Below are 21,654 nucleotides of genomic sequence, written 5' to 3'. Positions count from 1 at the left end.
GAACTTTTATTTAATTATCTGTGTATATCAGGAATATGAGCACAGATACTTTGAGCCAAAGGGGCATTAGATCACTGGAGCTAGAGTTACAGGCAGCTGTGTACTATTTGATATGGGTACTGGGAACTGAACTTGGGTCCTCTATAAGAGCACTGTGTACTCTTAATCACGGATCCATTTCCCCAGGTCCTAGAGGGAGCTTTTAAAAATAGTTTCAGGTCCTATCACTTGTACTTCTTGAAATCTTACGCATTTCTGTCGTAGTCTACAGTGTTGTGGTAAATATTAAAATTGATGGTAACCTTTTATTCCGTGCTAGTGCCAGCTCTTTCGGGACCATCTGGCACTGTGGGATTTCTAACTTGGTACTCCATGTTGCCTCTGAGAACTCAGGCACTGTTCACTCCACTGCCCCTGCTGCTTCTGTTCTAGGTGGATATGACTGCCCCGGCGTGTTGTTTTCACTCACTTTTCCTCCACTGCCCAGTGAAAACATGACTCCACATCCATTAACTTACTGAACAGGTTTATATGTTAAATTCTCATCCACAAACCATCTCTACACAATAAGCTTACAAAGATATGGACAAAGATATAAACTGCCCATCTATATGAGATAAATTAGACTCATAGACACCCTTAGAAATAATCATAACAACCTTATCAAGCTAGAGATGCACCAAGAGAAACATACATGTCGCCTTCCATTTCCTTCCTCCGTGAATCCCCGCCTACATCCTCCTCTTTCGCTTGCTTAGACCTTTCCCCACCTACTCTCTACTGTCCATCATGTATCGCCTTAACATAAACCTACAGTAAGTACAGTGTCCTTCATGGTCTTTCTCACGTCCACATCCTCAGCTTCACATCCGACTTCTTTATCTAGATGTTACTCAGGTCCACACAGGCCCTGTGTTTCTTAAACTGGTCCTTTCTTGCCTTTGAACCTGCTTTCTTCTGTGCCTTCTATAGGCATTTTAGAAAGACATTTGCCTCCTGTTCTTTGTTAACTTGCACCAGTTTGTTTACATTCATTAATTGTAGTAACCTCTCCTTCCCTAGCTCAGTGCTTCAGCTGATTATCTGTTAAATTAACAGACCTGTGTAATAACCATTTTTCTTTCTGTAGAGTGTTTATGGAGATGAGGCCATGGAAGTAGTATGGTAACAGTTAGACAAGACTGATGCTGTCCCTGCTCCCACCCCATTTTTGTACCTCTTTATTGAAAAAGCTCTTACCGTGCCTCTGACTGCCACATTTGTACCGTGGCACACATGCCCATGCTCACACACCATTCACATTCATAGTAAAAATGAGAAATGATGAAACCACATTTTTTAAAAAGTAACAAGATTTAATTTTAGTAATTCTGAACATAGCAATGTATACTTTATTCCTAAATGAAATTTTAATATGTGTACGTACCTCTAAAAACAAGAGGAAGCTGAGAACATCCAAGTAATATAAGAGGTCACCATCATTTTAAACTAGCTGCACATGTCCTTGAGGACTGTAGAACTGTGGGACCAGTGACATAGAGCCTATTGTACTTAGGTCAAAGTAGGTATTTAGCTAACATCTCTCCACAGTGCCAGTCTCTTAACCAAAATAGATAAGTCTTTGGGGCAGTACTGTATACTAGTACTTTAAAATTTTTTTTACTGTGTTTATAGACTTTCATGTGTAGAAAGGTGTATCAGATTGTTGATTTCCAAGACAAAAATGGGGAACATTTACTTTGGTTGTGTTTCAGACTTTGAGACAGGGTTTTCCTGTGTAGACCCGACTGTCCTGGAGTTATCTCTAGAGGCTGGCTTCAAGCTCAGAGATACACCTGCCTCTGTCTGTGCTTGGGTTAAAGGTGTGGCTCACCACATCCAGCTCCAGTTTCAGACTTTCTGTTGGTATGTTTGTTTCTGGGCTTTGGTAAGGCAGAACATTGTGTTCAGGGCATAGAGGAGTTAAGTTGGTTACTTCCTAGTGGCAGGAAGCAGAGAGAATGCAAGAGGTGGTCAGGAAAAAGAATTTTAGGGACGTTCTGAGACCTTTCCTGCAGTTAGGCCTCTCCTCAAAGGTTTCCAGCCCCTTCTGTTATGTTTACACATATGTCTATGGAGAGCATTTCTTGTTCAGAGCTTAACAAACGAACTTAACCCTTCACTTCAGAGACAGTGCAGGTGAATTCTGTGTAGTAGTAACTTAACTGGTGCCAGGGCCAAGGTCCTCTGATTACTTACTGTTCACTTCTTCATTGTAAATGACATTTTCTTTTTTTTTTAAGCCAGAGGTTCTTAACTTTCCCAATTCAGTGACTCTTTAACACAGTTCCTCATGTTGCATTGACCCCCAACTATAAAATATTTTTGTTGCTATTTCATTATTTTGCTATGGTTATGAATTGTAATATAAGTATCTGATACATGATACACTGTGAAAGGGTTGCTCACCCTCAGAGTCACGATCCACAGGTAGAGGATACTGCTTTAAGTGATGCTTAACCCACTTGATTTGATAAAATTACAGGTTTTTGTTTCCACAGATGAAGAACTGCCGGCCTGCCAATGCTGAACGGCCTACCACTGCTCGGATCTCGTCAGTACAGTTCCATCCTGGTGCACAGGTGGTGATGGTCTCTGGGGTAGACAATGCTATCTCACTGTTTCAGGTATGCATTTCTAAATGAAGTCTTATAGTGAAGTGATCCCTGCCAGAATACAGGGTCTGTGGAAATAATCAAAAGAAACATTTGTATTTTCTTATAGGTTGATGGCAAAACAAACCCTAAAATACAGAGCATCTATTTGGAAAAGTTTCCAATCTTTAAGGCTTGTTTCAGTGCTAATGGAGAAGAGGTTTTAGCCACAAGTATGCACAGCAAGGTTCTTTATGTCTATGATATGCTAGCTGGGAAGTTAACTCCTGTACATCAAGTGAGAGGTAAGACTTCTGTTGAACACACAGTTGGTCATCTTTATCTCACTCCTCTCAACCTGAATTTACCAGTATTTATAAGTATTTTCCATCCCATGGTGTGTGTGTGTGTGTGTGTGTGTGTGTGTGTGTGTGTGTTTGTGTGTCAGTCAGGCAGAGTCTTACTGTATATCCCTCATTGCCCTCAGATTCATAGATTCACCTGCCTCTGCTTCCCAAGCCCTAGGATTAAGGCAGTTAAGGTGCCAATGTCCTCACACCCATTGTTCCATGGGATCTTAAAAGTAAGCATTTGTTTAGTTAATAGTATTTAACAATTGTCTTAGTTGAGGAACTATGCTTGAATGAGGCCAGTGAACTGACTAAATACTTGGGAAAGTTCATGATTTACATGTATACTTTTTTTTTCTAGACTGCTTGGCTTTATTTGTACTTGTTAATAAATTGATTTTTTTTCTTTGCTTATTTGTTTATTTTGTGTTGGGGACCAAACCTAGCCTTTTATGCTTGTAGGCTAGGATTCTACTTTAAGCTTTTGCCCTGATATCTATTAAAACATTTTTTAGGGGCTAGGTGTGGTGGTTGACACCTTTAATTCCAGCACTTGGGAGGCAGAGGCAAGTGGATCTCTGTTGGTTCAAGTTCTACAAAGCAAGGCCAGGACAGCCAAGGCTATACAGAAACCCTGTCTTGAAAAAAAAGTTTTCTATTTTTTATTTTCTGTATATGAGTGTTTTGCTTGCCTGTATGTATGTGTCCTGCTGTGAACAGACACCATGACCAAAAGCAACATTTAATTGGGGCTGGCTTACAGGTTCAGAAGTTCAGTCCAGTATTATCAAGGCAGGAACATGGAAGCATCCAGGCAGGCATATGGTGCAGGAGGAGCTGAGAGTTCTACATCTTCATCGAAGAAAACCAGGAACAGACTGGGCATCCTCAGGCAGCTAGGAGGAGGGTCTCCAAGCTCACCCCCGTTGTAGTAAATATTAAAAATATTAAATGGTTTATCTCTTTATCGGCCCTGTGGTCTCGCTCCTCAGGCCTGACTCTGATATGGAGCCAAGAGCACCTCTGGTGCCTGGTCCAAGCCACCAGCCCAACTTGTCCACACAACTCCCTTCCCTGGTGGTTTTCTACCGCCTGTTTTTTGACTCCGTCCCGGGTGTTTTCTCTACCCCAAAATCCCACATAAATAGAACTCTACAGCTGGATAACTTTTTCATACAGCTTTATATGTTCTACTCTCAATCCACAAACCCTCAACACAAGATTACATCTAATAGACAAAGATACAAACTGCCCTTCTATATAAGATACTAGACCTATAAACTATAGCTATTTGACATCAATTAATATCACCTGGGTCTAGCTGGTCCTTGTTCTTCTGTTATCTGACCTGTCAGCCCTCTCCACCTCCCTTGCTCAGCCCAGTCACTAGCTTTCCTCTATTTTACTAATTAAAATGGGACGGTTCAGTTAGAGTCAAGTCCCTAGGCTGCCCTTCTTGGGAAGTGGAATTAACATTAAAATACAAACAGCTTCAGAGCAATCTACATACCCCCATTAATGACACTTCCTCCAACAAGGCCCTACCTTCTAATAGTGCCACTCCCTGGGCTGGGCATATGCAGATCATCATATGCCCCATGTACATCCCTGGATTTTGGATTCCCTGGAGTTGAAGTGATATAAATGGTTGTGGTCCTTCATGTAGGTGCTGCAAACTGAACTTGGGTCTTTTGTAAGAACAAGTGCTCTTAATTACCGAACCTTCTCTCTAGCCTCTCCCCTTTTATTATTATCTTTTCTTCTCCTCCTTCCTCTTTTTCCCTCTTTCTTTATCTCCCTCCCTTTGTTCCCATCTTTCTTATCTGTCCATCATCCTTTCTTCATTCCTTCCTTCCTTCTCTTTTTCTTCTGAATACCACTCATGTAGTCTGTTGGCTTTGGATGGTAGAAGAGGATGTCTGATTACCTGAAACTGAAAGTTATACATTTTTGTGAGTTAGCAGGTGGGTGTTGGGAACTGAACCTGGGTCCTTTGGAAGATCAGCCAGTGCTCTAAGCATCATCTCTTCAACCCCCTGATATTTGGTTTTAACTTTAGCAGTTGAGGTGGTAGAATGAACATTTGTAGTTGTTCTTGGCTACTTTGTGGGTTCTTTTTTTTCCACCCTTTCCCACCCTTTCAGTTTCCTAGCACTGGGAGAGGAAAAAAAGGATAGAAAGGAAAAGGGGTGAAGTTATCAGAAAACTATTTATGCTTAGTAGGAGCATTGAGTTCCTGTGGCAAGTTTGATCTTCACCAGCAGGATATTTAATTTTTTTTTCTTCTTTGAGTACAACTACTTAAGAAATTGCAACCCATTGCAACCAGCAATCTATCAACTTCTTGGGGCCCTAACATTTATATACTCCTTGATAAGTCTCCAGAATTCCAGATATCACACAATGGCAGAAACTACCTGCCTCTGGCAAAATCATGCCCCCCCCCCTTATCTTTAATGATCTTAATAACTTTTTTTTATATTTGGTATGTACATACTGAAATGCTAAGGTTTCTATCAACAGCTGCCTTGCATCAGAGTTTGGTATGCCTGTGTTCATGGTTTAGGCTAATCTGTTATTTAAAAAAAAAAAATCAGTGAAGGCTTTTCCAGAGCTTTGTATAATCTTTGTAAATGAAGTGAATTTTTCCTCAACTTTGTTTCAAGCTCTTAAAGCAGCTGAGCGACATTGTTCTATACTATTTTCATCAAATCGAATCTTTTTTAAAAATAGAGTATGTATATGGCATTCTGCATGCTTGCAGGCCAGAGTAGGGCACCAGACCTCACTATAGATGATTGTGAGGCACCATGTGGTTGCTGGGAATTGAACTTAGGATCTCTAGAAGAACAGCCAGTGCTCTTGACCACTGAGCCATTCTCCAGCTTCAGTTACAGCTGTTGAGACTAGACTGAGGGTCTCCCCTCTGTGGGGGTCTTTCACTGTCACCAATCCTTTCTAACTCTAGAGAATAATTCTATATTGAGTAGCCCAGGATTTGTTTTTCATAAGGCAATTGCACCCCATATGAAATCATGGCCTCTTTAAAACACCTTAGATATTTCATTTTTATAGGATGCCATCCTATCTCATCATAACCTTGTTTCACACCATTAGCAGGCATGTGCTACTGGGAAAGCTGTTGGTCATCTCATAACCCTGGGCTGCGCCTCCTGCTTTGGAGGCATAGTTGGTTCTAGATTAACCTTTTCTCTCAAAATGGGCTGTTTCATCCAATTGTCCTCTGACCTTACCACCCTCTGCCATAGTTTCTTTCCCTCTTTCCTCTTGCAGAGACTCCTGCACTTTTGCTCCGTCATCTGGACTGAACTTTTTCTCCCTTTTTGGTGCCCTTTACCTCCCAAGGCTTCTACTTCCACCTGCAATTTTTCCAGTTGTACAACTGGCTCTGCAACCCTCTCAAAAAATGAGAGCAGAGTGAACTTTGTTTTCCTATTTCAGCCATTTTTTGTTTCTCAGGTCCCTCTATTTCTATCCATACTTTCCAGTGCTCAGTCCTTGTCCTAATCTTTTTTGGAATAATACAGGAAGAAGAAAAAAAACCCAAAAAACCAGAAACACCCTCTGGAAGCAAAGCAAGGGATATTCCATCAGTAGCAGTGATGATAAATCTTTTGCTGGTGTCTTGAAAAGAAAAATTTATCCCTTTGTTCTCTTCTGTTTTCTGTATGTTCTTTGAAGTCAGATTTCCCATTCTACCTAGCCCCATGTCTGGGTGCCACTTGAAGCTGGAATTGTGTACTGTGTATCTTCTTTCTTCCACACTTCTCCACCCTTTCAGCCTCGGAACACTAGATAGGAGAGAATAAAGGAATGGGCGTGACCTTATTGTTAAACTGCTTCCTGCTGATTAGGGGCAAAGAGTTCTTTGGGGCAAGTTTGATCTTCATTTTCAGGACCGCTAGTTTCTTTTTGTCGCTTCCTTGTGTATGATTACTTAACAACAACAACCCACTAACCTCTCAGAGGCCCTAACATTTATATACCCTCTGAAAAGTCCTCAGAACTTCTAACATTACTCAATCATAGAAACTTTTTGTCACTGGCAAAATCACACACCTGCTAGAGCACCAGGCAAATCTAGTCAGTTTCTATGAACAATCTGAAACAGCCCCATATTCCACACCTGGGATTAAAATGAAGAGTCTTATGATATTTCTGTGTTTCTTAAACCAAAGTTCCAAAATTGTCACTACACATATTAGCTAGGGATTTAGAAGACCTGGCTTCTACTTCCTTGGACAGATTGTTCTCTGATAAACAGGGCATTAGATACTTTAGTTTTAATGTTTATTTTAAATGTTGGTTTATACTTGGAATAAAGCACTTTTTTGAGAAGCAAATTTTAAAGAATGAACTAGCCCCTCTCCAAAAAAAAGAAAAAGAAAAAAAAAGCTGCTTTCATTAGGTGATTTGTTTACCCTCAACCATTTTCCCTCTGTATTGTCCTGCTCTTGCTACCTGAAGTGTAGATGACACCTTCACTTTTTGGGAGTGGGGGACCAAAGCTGTTGTGACAATGTTGGCTGGCTTAGCATAAATCTTGTGACAAAGAGTTGTCACAGCCATAGGTTACTAGCAGTCTTTTTATTGCACTTGTGTGGCTATATTCATGTTAATGGACAGAGAATAAAACCAAACTAAATAGACATTTATATTTATCTTCCGTATTTCTACTCTGTTTTTTCCTGTTTCCTAACACCTTTAATTATCCTTCCCAAATTGGTTCTTTGTGAAATCCTAGCAGTTGTGGTTTGGATTTTGTAGATTTGAATCTGCATTTTCTACTGCATTAGGTATATTTCTTGGTCAGTGGATGTTCTTTTTGAAAAGCCTAAACCAACTTACATTAAATCAGAAAACTGTTTTGACAGTTACTATATTTGTAGTTTTCCATAGCCACGGCTCAAAACCATCTCTAAGCTCAGTTCTAAGGGATCCAACTCCCTTTTCTGGCCTCCAAGGGTACTGCACACACATACATGTAGGCAAAACACTCATATACTTAAAAAAAAAAAACCACAACCAACCAAAACAACAATAACCAAAGCAGGGCATGCAGGATTGCTTAGCAGATAAAAGTTTTACTTGCTGCCCAAGTCTGATGACTAGGTTCTGTCTTTATAACTTATGATAGAAGGAGAAAGTGAAGGAAACAAAAGTATACCATACTTAAGAAAAAATTTTTTGTTACTCTGAGGCTTTGATCCTGCCAGGCAGGTGCTTTACCGCTGAGAAATATCACCAGCTCTATAAAACTACTAACTCAATCCACTCAAGAAATTTAGAATATTTCATTAAGGTGGGAAATTGCTGAGTAGGATATTAAAGTTTTTGTATGTGAACTCTTGGTGGCATAAATGCTTGTTTGAACAATGAAAACAGAATTGATTCAGATTTTATGTCCCATTAACCTGTCAAGGCTTATAACTTAAGCAGTTAGAGGTGGTCCGCAGGAGCCTCGGCCAGTTCTGCTAGAAGGCCCAATTAGTACAGTAGTTGCACTTTAGCAGCTTGAATTAAAGATTTGTTTTTTCATATAGTTGGTGCATACCTAAAATCCCTGCACTTGGCAGGAAGATCAAACTGTGGCTACAAACTGATTTAAAGACTGCCTTAGTCTTGAAGAACACCCTCATCCCCATTATGTACAAATGAGTGATAATGGGAAGTCTATTCTGCTCCTTCTCCCTGGCTTTCTCCTTCCCTTCCCTTGAGTTAGCCCTTTGTACCCATTTTTATGTGTCTTTTCTATTAGACTACTTTATAGTGAGTAACTTGGTTCTTATTCTGATAAGGTCACTGTGAAGGGATATATCTCTTTAAATGGGTAAGCAGACTTTCAGATATGTGTATGCTATTTCAAGAAGCTAATCCTTTAAAGTTAGGAGTATGCGCTTTTAAAATACAACATTAAAGATCATTTTGCCATTCATCATAGGTGGCACCCAGATATTTTGACTGTCTGTAATGGCAGTGGATTTCCTTTCTGTTAATGAACTGTGTATAACAAACTACTCTAGTCCTTTTAGTTAAAGTATCATTGCCTTCATTTGGCAAATGAGCTGATTTGTTTACAGTTTGGAGAACTGATTCTCTGGCCTATAGCTGAACTGTTGAATGATAACTAAGATGAAGTTTGCCATTCATTTTGAAATGAACTTCTGTTTGGGTCTTTTTGATGTCATATACAATCAGATTTATTCAGAGCTTGGGTTTTGCTTACTTTGTTTCTTGTAGACATTTTAAAAAGTAAGGGAACGAACTTGTTATTAGAGGGTAGGCAGAGTTCTTAAAAGTAACTAAATCTTGATTGTTTCATCTCATTTCTTAGGCTTGAAAGAGAAAATAGTGAAGCGATTTGAAGTCTCCCCAGATGGATCCTTCTTGCTCATAAGTGGCATTGCTGGGTTTTCTCATTTGCTATCAATGAAGGTGAAACCTGTAATCTTCTTGTTTTCCAGTTGGTATTAAGGCCAGGGTTAAGGACAGTCTTGAACTTTTAACTCAGTGTGAGGTTTTTGTTTTTGTTCTTGGGTTTTTTTTTTTTTTTTTTTTTTTTTTTTTTTGGAGACAGGGTTTTGCCATATAGCCCTGACTGGCCTCCAACTTAAAGAGATCCACTTATCTGTGCCTTCAGACTAATAGGATTAAAGGCTTGTACTAGGACAGCTGGCACTGAATGTGTTCTTAAATCTACTCAAGTAGAATTTTGGGAGAAGCTATGGGCAGTTGGGGGAAATCTTTCAACTAAGAAAAATAGACTCTGGGCTGGAGAGATGGTTTAGTGGTTAAGAGCACTGGCCACTCTTGAAGAGAACCTGAGTTCATTTCTCAGCACCCACATGCTGGCTTTCAATCTGTAGTTCTAATGCTAGAGGATCTGTTGCCCTCTTCTGGCTTCTGTGTACAACAGGTATAAATGGGCAGCTGTACACACAAGATTAATAAAAATTAGAGTCATATTTTTGGAAGATAGATACCAGCCTTCTAATATCTGTTAAATAATTATTTTTTTAGACCAAAGAACTGATAGGTAGCATGAAGATTAATGGAAGAATTGCAGCATCCACATTCTCTTCAGATAGTAAAAGGATATATAACTCCTCTGGTAAGTTCGAATGTATTTATGCTTCAAGTTTTATTTTAAAAAAAGCTGCATAGTTTTCTATTTATTGTTCTATTAAGAAAATCAGATATAGTCAAATTAGTATTCATTTTCTGTCATTGCCAGGTCAGTTAAGAACTAATAACGGTGAAGGGTTAACCATTCGATAAGTAGTGCTAACGTGCTTGCTGCATGTACCCTTACTTCACTGTGGGAAACGTTTCAAGGAGATAGTTAAAACAAGAGCTTCACTGAATTCTCATTGGGAACTTGAGGTTGTGTGTAGGTCAAACCTTGGAACAATGTGTACAGAAACAGAATGGATGAGAGGGAGTGGGGAGCCATCTTTGAGGTGAATGTGAGGTACTATAAGCATAATAGGATGAGAGAGTGCTGGAGGAACAAGAAAAAAGACTGATGGGTTTTGGGAACTAGATGGCCTTTTCCATCATGGAAATATTTGTGGTCTCTGTGTTTAATATTGTTTTTTATCTTGCTATCTTAGTTAGGGTTTCTATTGCTGAGATGAAACACCTGAGACCAAAAAGCAAGTTGGGGAGGAACTTGCTTACAATCTGGCTTACACTTCAGGTCACAGTCCATCACTGGAGGAAGTCAGGGCAGGAGCTCCAGCAGGGCAGGAACCTGGAGGCAGGACTGATGCAGAGGCCATGGAGGGTGCTGCTTACTGGCTTACTTCCCACGGCTTGTTCAGTCTGCAGCCACCAGCCCAGGGATGGCACCACCCACAATGGGCTTGGTGAGAAAATACCCTACTGTTGGATCTCATGAAAGTGTTTCTTCAACTGAGGTTTCTTTTCTCTTTGATTCCAGCTTGTGTCAAATTGATACACAAAACCAGTACACTTGCTGACATAATTAGTTCTCCAAATTATATGTGCTTATTGGTTACCTTTAATATTCTCAACTTGTCGGTGACTTGAAGCAAACTGGATAAATTGCAAGCTTTCTGTGGTCTGGATCAGTTTATTTATCATCATTAAAAGGCTGCTTATTTACATTGTATATAGCCGTCTATAATAGTCACACTAACGCTTGTTGATATACTTTTCTTTTCATATTTTTGTTCCAGTTATTTGAATGGAATATAGCACTTTTGTTCAACTCAAATTTTAGTTTTCTGGAAATAGGGTTTAGTTCCTTGTGCTACTAAAGGGTGACTAAAAATGGTAAGTTCACTTGCGTTTTAAATTTAAGCAAGATTATAGCTAAACTCTTTTCACTTTTACTTTCAGAGAATGGAGAAGTTTATGTGTGGGATGTGAATTCAAGGAAGTGCATTAACAGATTTCTTGATGAAGGCAGTTTATATGGATTAAGCATTGCTGTGTCAAAGAATGGACAGTATGTGGCTTGTGGGTGAGTGAAGAGAATCACATTGTGCTAATAAGATGATGCTTAGCAGTTAAATGCACTAGATAGTACATGACTTTACTGACAGCTTAGCAGTACAAAGTTAGTAATCCTAGCTGAGCCTCTGGCTTGTAAAATTGTTCTTGATGTATCATTAATATTGGCAGTTTGTTATCTTTTTGAAAAGAAGATGCTAGACTACCTTAAATCATAATATATTTTCCTGAATTTAGAATACTCATTTGATGACGGGCAAGGTTTCTATCAGTTTATTTAGCTTCTTGCCATTGAGATAATACAACTCTGGGATTAATTTTCTAAGTTCTTTAGCTATGTGTAGTATAATCTTTGGAGATACCATTTGTTAGTATGGTAGGTGTCTTAGTCATTGTTTTTTTGCTGTGAAGAGATCCCATGACTTTGGCAACTCTTATAAAATAAAACATTAAATTGGGACTTTTTTGTAGTTTTAGGAATTTAGTCCATTATTATGACAGGGAGCAATGGTAGCATGCAGTCACTTGTGGTGCTGGAGAATTAGTTAAGAGTTCTACATCTGGATCCACCGACAGCATTAGGAAAGGAGAACCATTGGGCCTGGCATGGGTTTTTGAAACTTTAAAGCTCACATGCAGTGACACAGTTCCTCCAACAAGGCCATACCTTCTAAGCCTTCTTTAAGGCTAGGCATTCAAATGAGCCTGTGGAGGCCATTCTTACTCAGACCACCACACTAGGCACTTAATATTTTTAAAAATTGGGTTATTAGTGGAAGAAAAATGGTTTATATTATCTTTCTATCTGATTTGTACATATGTAGGTAGGAGGAGGAACAATTGCATAGTTAGTGGTAGTTCAAACTAACTTATAAGATCATGTTAGCTTGTCCAATTTTTTTAGTTAGTACAGGATGTTATATATGTGACCTTAGTCCAAACAATCTTTGAGCTGTAAATAAATTAGTTAGGTATTTACTGCCCTGGAGTAGAACTTTAGTGAGGAGTCAGGGTAGGGAGGTGAGTCTAGCTGATCAGAAATGTAGCATACTTCTTCAACATTAATATTGGGGAAGCTTTTTGTAACTATCCCCAGTAAGTTTAGGGCCTGGGAAGTCAAGTAGAACTGGAAAACCTGGAGACAACTGCAGCATGGGTTGGATAAGCCTTAGATTGTAGGATAATGACAGGCAGCTCTCAGTGTAAGTGCCTGATAATCTTTTACATGCTAGGTAATGCACAGGCTTGCTGGTGCTGGCTTTTAATCCCAGAAACTCAAAAAGCTGAAGCTGGAGAATCTAAAATTCCTAGGCCAGCCTGGCAACAGTGAAACCCTATACTGGGGGTGAGGGATAGAAAAAAAGAGAAGCAAAAGGGCTGAAGCACTTTTACTTTTAGCATTGATGTGAATGAGAATGGCCAGTCCCCAGTACTACAAAACAGTAGGAAGTACTGGAAATTAGGTGCTGTGGGAGAGTGCTTGTCTTAGTCTCTGAGTTTATCTTGTTCTTCAAGTAAGTACATGGCAGGGCAGATGTTTGATACATTCTTGATTTGTGAAAGTAAAGTGAAGATTCTGTGTTCAGATTTGTAGCTACCCCTACAACTGAAAAGTTGCTCAGCCAGACAAGCTGCACTGATAGAATGAATGTCTGTGTCTTGCTTTGAATTCTTCAACCATGTGCTCTTTGCAGCATGTTATTTCCACAATCACCAGTGTGTGTTCATCTAGGTTGCAGAGTTTTTTGTTTTAAAACTGTTTTATTTCCTTTCCTTCTTTTGCAGTTCTAAGAGTGGAGTGGTAAACATATATAATCAAGATTCCTGCCTCCAGCAAACAAACCCAAAGCCAATAAAAGCTATAATGAACCTGGTTACTGGTGTTACTTCCTTGGCCTTCAATCCTACCACAGAAATCTTGGCAGTGGCTTCAAGAAAACTGAAAGAAGCTGTCAGATTGGTAATAAATAACTCTTTTTACCATTTTATCTTGGTAATTTAAAATTTTGTGCTGAAACAATGAGTAATAACAGAGAAGTAGTGTTGGCTTATTCTCAGAAGTGACTTCTGGCCTGGAGATGGGGTTTAGTTGGTAGAGTACTTGTCAGGAATACTTCAGGTCCTGGGACCAAGACAAATTGGGAATGGTGAACATGCCCATAGTCAAGGCTATATCCTTGGCTATGCAGTGAATTGAAAGCTGGTCTAGTATATATAAAAATCCATCTTAAAAAGCCCAGACCAACAGCAGCAAAATGGTAAGACGTTTCATAGAGATACTAGTTGTGATCTTTTAGGTTCAACTAGTCATTGCATTAGTGCAAATGGCCACCAGATTTTGCAATGTCTATTCTATTGGAAATTTTAAGCTGTCTATTGGCAGAATTTCTAAAGTTTTGGTCCTCATTTGCGGAGGTTTCTTCTAACATATAAGTTAAAGAACATATTTAAAACAAACACTTAATTGGCACTTTCTTTACTTATTTTCTAAAGGCCTGTAGCTACAATGGATTGGAGGCAATTTTTAGATTTTGAAAAGTTGAGTTGCCATAAGTAAAGGTGCTGCAAGTCACATAGCTTTCTAGACAGGGATGTTTGAGTACCTTGGGCCTCAGACCACCCCAGTTCTGATGATTTAATGAAAAGACACAGGACCCTGAATTTGGCTCTATCATGGTTTAGATTTATTACAGCCATAGGATACTAAGCAGGATCACCAAAGGGAAGAGCTATACAGGTGAGATGTGGGGCAAACAGTAGACATGTAATAACCTCCAGCTGTGAGGTGTGGCTGAATACTGTTTGTCACTGTGAAGCTCATTAGAGACCCAGTGCCCACAGTTTTGGTTGAGTGTTAATGTATGCCTAATATTTGCTGAATTCTAGGTGCCCAGGAGTAAAAACAGGTATTAGGCATAAATCAATTCATTTACACAACTGATTTGGGCTTCTGGGCCCAAGTGTACTATTCATTCGTAGCAAGTCAGGCACTGATTGCCATCCAAAGGCCATTCTTACAAGAAGGTGTTTCTGAAAATAATGGCCTCAGGACCACATTAACTGTTTTTAGTTCGGCCTTAGAATTCAGTTTAAATGGCACCCTCATATCTGAAAATTTCCTCCTCCTCAGAACCAGTTTCTGCATTTAACAATTATTTGCTCTTGGATTCAGGTATACAAATTCTGTCTAACTTTGAGTAGCAATTTTGTGTTACGCTACTGTTATGTGAACATTGTCGATTTACACTTCATTGAGTATGGACTTACATAATAGTGTGTATCTTATGAGGATTTACAAAGAACTCTTCAGAACAATTTTATGTTGGTAACAGCCCTTCAGAGGATTTATTTATCCAAAGTCAACAGTTAGTAACAGGCAGAATTGTAATTTCAGACTTTATACTCTTCCTGATTTGTTGATACAGGGTTGCAGGTAGCATAAGCTAACCTTGAATTCCTGATCCTCTTGCTTCCATGTTTCAAATGCAGGGATTATAGGCTTGCACCACCATTGCCTTGTTTAGACTCTATACTCTTTGTAACACAGTTGTATGAACTAATATGACCTAGAGCCCATGGGCCATGTGTGTCCAATGATAGCTGCTACCGAGGTGCGACACATTTGTAGATGACAGTGGTGTATTGCAGTGTTAAAAGGTTGGATACCCTGAGTTGTGCGTATTGTCACTATTGTCTGTGGGGTATAATGAAATTTGGTTTTGAGTTTTTCTTGTTAAATGATTCTCAGAACCACTTACTAACTTGTGACTTGTTACGTGATTGGGGTTGTCATTTGTTCTTTGTTTTTTCTCTCATTAGTGACACTGATTTGCTGGCTTCCTGTGTTGGATTTCTTCTCAGATTGCTTTTGTTCCTCTGTTTTTCTCAAATATATTCTTTGCTGGGTTCTCCTGTTTGAGACTTTTCTGTGTGTAGTGTCTTTTCAGGTCACAATTTCCACATTTATATTTTTGATCCTAACCACACCTTCATTACCTTTAGTCTGGATTCCCTCTAGGGAATCCTTTCTTAGCTAGTGCTCTTCCCACCTCATGTCTCTTGTATAGATTCCTTGTGCTGGGTTTTACCCTTGATCTTTTTTCTTCTTCTCTAGGATTTTAGCTTTGCCTCTTTTCTTTCCTTTCCTTGTTTGTTTTTGTTTTTTCCAGACAAGGTTTCTCTATGCAGCCCAGGCTGTCCTGTAATCTGCTCTATAGACCAGCCTGGCCTCAAACTCAGAGATCTGTTTGCCTTTACCTCCTGAGTGCTGGGATTAAAGGTTTGCACCATATGCCCTCTTAATGCTTTAAAAAATTATGTGTATGAGTGTTTTACCTGCATATATGTTTCGTCTGCATGCCTGGTGCTCATGAGGGTTAGCAGAGAGTGTGTCAGATCCCCTGGAACTGGAGATACTGATTGTAATGAGCCACCATGTTCATGCTAGGAGCTGAACCTCAGTCCTCTGGAAGAGCAGCAAGCAGCCAGTGCTTTTTACCATTGAACCAGCTCTCTAGCCCTTGTATCTGAGTTCTTGAGTATTATTGTTGTACTTATTTTTCTTTATTGGTGTTTGAATGTAGTATTTTGTCAGCCTTGTCCTCTATTCCTGATAGTTTTTCTTTCTTGGTCAAATCTGTTGGTGATTCTTTTCTGCTTGTCCACTCCCCTCCCCCACTTTTTTTTGAGACAGGATCTTGCCATATATCCCTGGCTGGCCTGGAACTAATGATATCAGTCTGACTTGAAACTCAAGGAGATCTGCCTGCCTCTGTTTCCTACAGTTAAGGTGTGCTCTCCTGTGCCTGGCTGGCTCTCTGGTCAGTTTTTGCCTAGTAAGCTTCTGAAATCTCTCAGTTTTCCCCGTTTTGGTGTCTTGAGTTGAAGAGGCCTTGAGCAGTTTGAGTCATGTTGCTGTCTTTTTTCATGTTCATACTTCTGTGCTGCTATCTGTGCCTCTGTGCTTTGGATGTTTCTGCCAGTTTTATTTAGGGATCTTATTGAACAGCCTGTTATTCTTGAGGACTTAGAATCTACCTGGTACCACTGAGAGAGGAGAAACTAGCTGCTGTAATAGTTACAGCAAATTGAGAAATGTAGATTGAAGACCACTGACAAATCCCCAGTGACCATAAAACAGAAAATGTAGGGTGCTGTCAAGTTTTAACAAATCAAAATGAAAACCACAAAACAAGAAATTTCTCAGTGATAAAAAATTTAAGGAAACAAAGTTAGAGATGACATGGTAGGTAAAGTCTTTGCCATTCATGTGTGAAGCCCTGAATTCAAATCCCCAGAGCCCATTCCAGACTCAGTATGAGATGCAGGAGAATCTGTGGTGTAAAGCTTCTGCTTCAGACAAGGTAGAAGGCAAGGACTGACACTGACCTACACATGCAGGCGTGTGCTTGTACACACACACACACACACACACACACACACACACACACACACACACACACAGAGAGAGAGTTATGGGCCATATTTGTGGTGCAGTGCCATAGTCAAATGACCTCTGTGTTTTATGTCAAGATAGAATGGGGAAAAAAATTAGGAAAGATGAGTTCTTACTTTTTGTAATTTAAGGCATTTTATGATCTCCTGCAGGTTCATCTTCCTTCCTGTACAGTATTTTCTAACTTTCCAGTTTTTAAAAAGAGTGCTGTTTCTCGTGTTCAAACCATGGATTTTTCTCCCAGAGGTGGATACTTTGCCTTAGGGAATGAGCAAGGCAAGGCCCTGATGTATAGGTAAGTATTTATATTTAAAAATCAGATCTCTAATAAACTGCTTTTGAAAGTGTGAAGAGACTATGTATTATTAATTTTGGTTATATAAAGAATTTATTCTGTTAGTTATTGCATACTCAAGCCTATCATTGTCTAACTGCATTATTTTCCCATAAATATGTTACTGGCAGAAAAATTCACACAAGGAGTAAAAATTGTGTGTGTGTGTGTATTGTATAATAATTATTGTTTTCCTCCAGCAAGCTTTGATTTTTTTTTTTTTTTTTAAAGAATTTTAATCAAGGAAAAGTAGCCACTTTAACACTACTGTTAAAGTTTTGGTAGTTGGAGAGGTTGACTTGCTGAGTTGACAGTCACTTTTTAATCTACTAAATTTAAGTGAATTAAAAAAAAAGATGTTTCTGTCCTTGTAGCTGTAAACTATAAATAAGGGTGTTAGTCACAAAGAGAACCAAAAATTAGGTCATCTCTGTTTCTTTTCTTTGCCCAAATACTTGTTTTTAAAACAGGCATAGGCAAAGTTTAATTGCACCATTGCTAAAATAGACAGGTTGACAGGTGGATTGATCTCAAGGAGAACTGAAACTTTCAGTAGGAGCCTGTCCTGAAATGACAGTCCGTTTCCCTTGTGTCAGATGTGAGTGCTGCACGGAACCCTATGTTTGTGTGTGCTGCAGGCTGAAGGAAGGAGGAATGGGAATTGGTTTTCAATATAGTTATAAAATGAAAATAGAGCAGACTAGGGGTAAAGTTGCTACCTTTTATGAAATGAGAATGAGTTATGCCAGGGTACTTTTGTCACTCTCACTTCCGAAGTTTGGGATCAAGCGCAGATATTGCTTTAAAAAAAAAAAGGAATTCTGTGAGAGCATCTTTGGTTTTTTTTTTTTTTTTTTAAGAACTGAACTGCTCTTTAAGCCCCAGAAGAATTGTGTTTTTCACATTGTACTCTAGAATAAAACTGTCCTCACTGTGCTAGGGATTTGGATTGACAGTAGTTGGGGTTAGTGTGGCTGATGAGAAGGCATTTTGTCAGTCCCAGTTTGATCCTTTGGGGCTGTCATAGCAGTTTATGATGTAAGGGTCTAAACACATTCGCTTGTTGAGAATGACTGGAATCACCCCCCAACCCCTACCACCATCTTTCTAAGTGCTCCTCCATGGTCAGATTTAACTACTCTGTGGGTAATTAAACAGTTTTCTTTTGCTTTTTCAGGTTGCATCATTACTCAGACTTCTGAAGATTTTTTTTTTCTGAAGTAAGGAACATTTCTTTTAAAATAAGTACCTTGGGTTTTAGGGTGGTACCACTGATGTCATTTGGTTTAGAGGTACCTAATTGACTTCTCTGTCTCTGCTTCTACATCAGCATTACATCTTCAGTTTAGGGAAGTGGGGTGCAGAAAGATCTGTCTAACTAACTTGAACCTTCCTTGGGACTTTCTAATCCCCAGTCACAATGGTCTGCCTCCTTTTGAAGTCACATTTTAAATGTTGCATTCAGTAATTGTCACCAAAACTGTGGTTACGACCGTGTAACCCACAAAGAGAAGAGTTGACAGAGCTACAGTTGGTGTGACCTCAAACTCTCTCACTTGGTCATTATTAAGTGGCTTGTCCTGTTGCAGAGACCTTAAGAATGAAGTAGATTTTTGCTGGCCACTGTTTAAAACGGTATGTTTCCTGTATGGCTACATCTTGGACCTGACACGGGTGATCCTGATGCTGAACTTTGCAACTGACCTTTTTACCATAGCTGACTGTTTGGCCTTCTTAGATTTTGAAGAAGAGCCTATGAGAGTACTGATTAGATTTTATCTGAGAAAAGGATTTTTAAGGATAGAAGGATCTTGAGCAAAGTGAAGAAAGCATTCTTAGCTGTCTTCCCTCCCAAAATTATAGTGGTGGCACATATTGCTTGTGATAGCTAGTAGTTAGAAGTGAGCTTGTATAACCTTTCCTATTTTTCTTTTTCACAGATTCATTTGAAAAATTCCATCTTTGCACATCCCAGAAATTTCCAAGTGTTTGTGATAATATATGGATAATGATTTGTGGACTCTGCTTAAATTAGCAGCGGTGTCTTAATAAATGTATGATAATTTTGTTTGACAGTAAGTGTACATGATTCTTTTTAATCTCTACACACAGTCAAGAATGTGACTTGGATGTATTTTCTTTGAAACTAAGTGTGAGAAATGGAAACCTGTTAATAAAAAATAATACAGGTGAATATTTTCATTAATATTCCTCTTATGTGTAGATCTATTCAGGCTTCAGAGCAGGGCTTTTGAAACTATCCAGTCCCCAATTCTTCCTTCTGTCTGTCCTTTCTCTTCTTTTCTTTTCTTTGGGGGCAGGGGCAGGCTCTCTCTGTGTAACTCTGGCTGTCTTGGAACTTGCTATGTAGACCAGGTTGGCTTCATGGAGATCTGCTTCTGCCTTCAAAGTGCTAATGATAAACTTACTCAATTATAAATGGCCACTCCACCTGGCTCTAGCGCCAATTCTTTACTCAAGAATTTTTTTATCCAACCCTACGTATATAGGTATATAAAATTGGTATATAAACATTTATGTTTTTAATTTTACCACTTACTAGGGGTAAAAGCAAGTTTGTGTACTAAAGAGATGGATGTATATGTTTATTATATGAAAAATTGTTTCTTGGCTGAATATTTGATACTGTAAGACAGTGAGCACATCTTTGTTTTTTCAGGGTTGGTAGTTTTGTAATCACTGAGAATGTTGTACTTAATACATTATAGAAAATGTAAGAACTATATTTAGGACTGTTTCAGAAATTGGAAAATTTGTTTTAATCCTAATTAAACTTTAATTACTAAAACATTGTATTGTAAAGAAATTTATACATGCTTTGATCAAACTCATTCCCTCTTAACCCACATCCATCTCTCTTCCTTTCCCATTCAACTTGGTGTCATCTTTTCTTTCTTCTCTTCAAAAACAGACCCCATCAGGGCCAGTTGATGCAGCCCATGTCTTGAATGTGTGGCTTTTCACTGGAGTGTGGTTGACTTCCTAGGAGCTACACTTCGAATAAAATGGTCTTTTTCTCCTCCGGTAGCTTTCAGTTGCAAACAGCTCCACTAGGAGTGGGACTTGGTGCCCACCTCCTTACTCCTAGGATGAGTCAAGGGACAGATGGGGCAGTAAACAAAAATAGTCAAGGAACAAACAAGGCAGTAAACAAAGACCTTGGTTTGCAGGGCCTTATCAAGATGATCAAGATCTTGAACTTACTTCCTTGTCCTGGCCCAATGTCAAATTCCTGCCCAAACCTACTTCTGTGTCCTGGCCCAATGCCAAATTCTTGCTAAATTTCTAGAATTGGCCCCCAAAAGCTCTCCACACTCTACACTCTCTTCCCCCACCCCACCCCTGCAGTAGTCCTCAAGCCTTGGGAGGAATATATATGGTATATATGTTCTCTTGAGGACACTCTGCATCCCCTTGTTTTCTGTACCTTGAGTAGTTAAGGGGTTTTGTTAATTGCCATCTACAATAAATTCTCTGATGTGGGTTGAAACTTACTGTGGGTATAATGTTGAGTATGAGGAGTCAGTTTAATACAAAGTTCACTTAGCATGGAATGCATTTAGAATATGGTAAACATTTGAGAAAAGAGCCTTTTAACAGTTAAAGTCAAACTGGATAGCTACACAGAAGAAAAAAAAATCTTTCATCCTGCATAAAATTCAACTCCAAATGAATCAAGATCTATGATCAGCTTGTGATTATAGCCCTTTTTGTGCATATCAGATATTTTACATTATTCAAATTAACAAAATTATAGCTAGTAAGTAATAATGAGTATAATTTTGTACTTGGGAGTTACCATAACACAAGGAACTGTATTAAAGGGTTGCAGCATTAGGAAGGTTGAGAACCACTGCCCTAGGAAATGGAATTTATTGGCACAAGAAAGGGCTTTCTGAACAGGATCTCCCGATGATAAGCACAGACATTAGATAAGACTCAAGATCTAATACATTTGGACTCATTGGTCAAGGAAAGGATTTTGAACAATACCCCAATAGTGCAGGTATTAAGACCAACAATAAGTGGACTGCATGAAACCTTTAGAACATTAAGGGTCAGCCTACAGAATGGGAAAAATACATACCAGCTATCCATCTGATAGGGTCAGTTTCTAGACTATACAAAGAACTCAAGAAACTAAATGTCAAGAAAACCCAATTAAAAAATAGGACATGGAACTAAATGAGTTTTCAAAAGGTGACACCCAAATCACTGGAAAATATTATAAAAATCTTCAACATCCTTGGCCAGAAGGAAAATGCAAATTGTTGAATGGTTTCTTTATGAAATGAGTCAGCAATTCAAGTTATTAAAACACCCATTGTAAGTAGTACAAAGATAAAATAATTTGACTCATAT

At 39.0% G+C, this 21,654-nt stretch overlaps 1 protein-coding gene across 2 annotated transcripts in view; it reads left to right on the top strand.

Moving 5' to 3' along the window:
- The window catches only part of UTP18 (UTP18 small subunit processome component), a 28,234-nt gene extending 8,205 nt beyond the window's left edge, over nucleotides 1-20,029 (top strand). For both annotated transcript variants that reach the window (XM_080924625.1, XM_080924624.1), the window contains 9 exons: nucleotides 2,541-2,666; nucleotides 2,764-2,938; nucleotides 9,339-9,439; nucleotides 10,025-10,115; nucleotides 11,369-11,492; nucleotides 13,268-13,442; nucleotides 17,090-17,232; nucleotides 18,449-18,491; nucleotides 19,212-20,029. In XM_080924625.1, coding sequence (XP_080780751.1) covers nucleotides 2,541-2,666; nucleotides 2,764-2,938; nucleotides 9,339-9,439; nucleotides 10,025-10,115; nucleotides 11,369-11,492; nucleotides 13,268-13,442; nucleotides 17,090-17,232; nucleotides 18,449-18,473 — 960 coding nt within the window. In that variant the 3' untranslated portion in view covers nucleotides 18,474-18,491; nucleotides 19,212-20,029. The remainder of the gene's footprint in view (nucleotides 1-2,540; nucleotides 2,667-2,763; nucleotides 2,939-9,338; nucleotides 9,440-10,024; nucleotides 10,116-11,368; nucleotides 11,493-13,267; nucleotides 13,443-17,089; nucleotides 17,233-18,448; nucleotides 18,492-19,211) is intronic.
- Nucleotides 20,030-21,654: the final 1,625 nt, after the last annotated feature.

This window comes from Micromys minutus (genome assembly GCF_963924665.1).
Source record: "Micromys minutus genome assembly, chromosome: 10".
In the NCBI taxonomy this organism is placed as follows: domain Eukaryota; kingdom Metazoa; phylum Chordata; class Mammalia; order Rodentia; family Muridae; genus Micromys; species Micromys minutus.
Note: the sequence above shows the minus strand (reverse complement) of the source record. Positions and strands in the feature narration are given on the sequence as shown.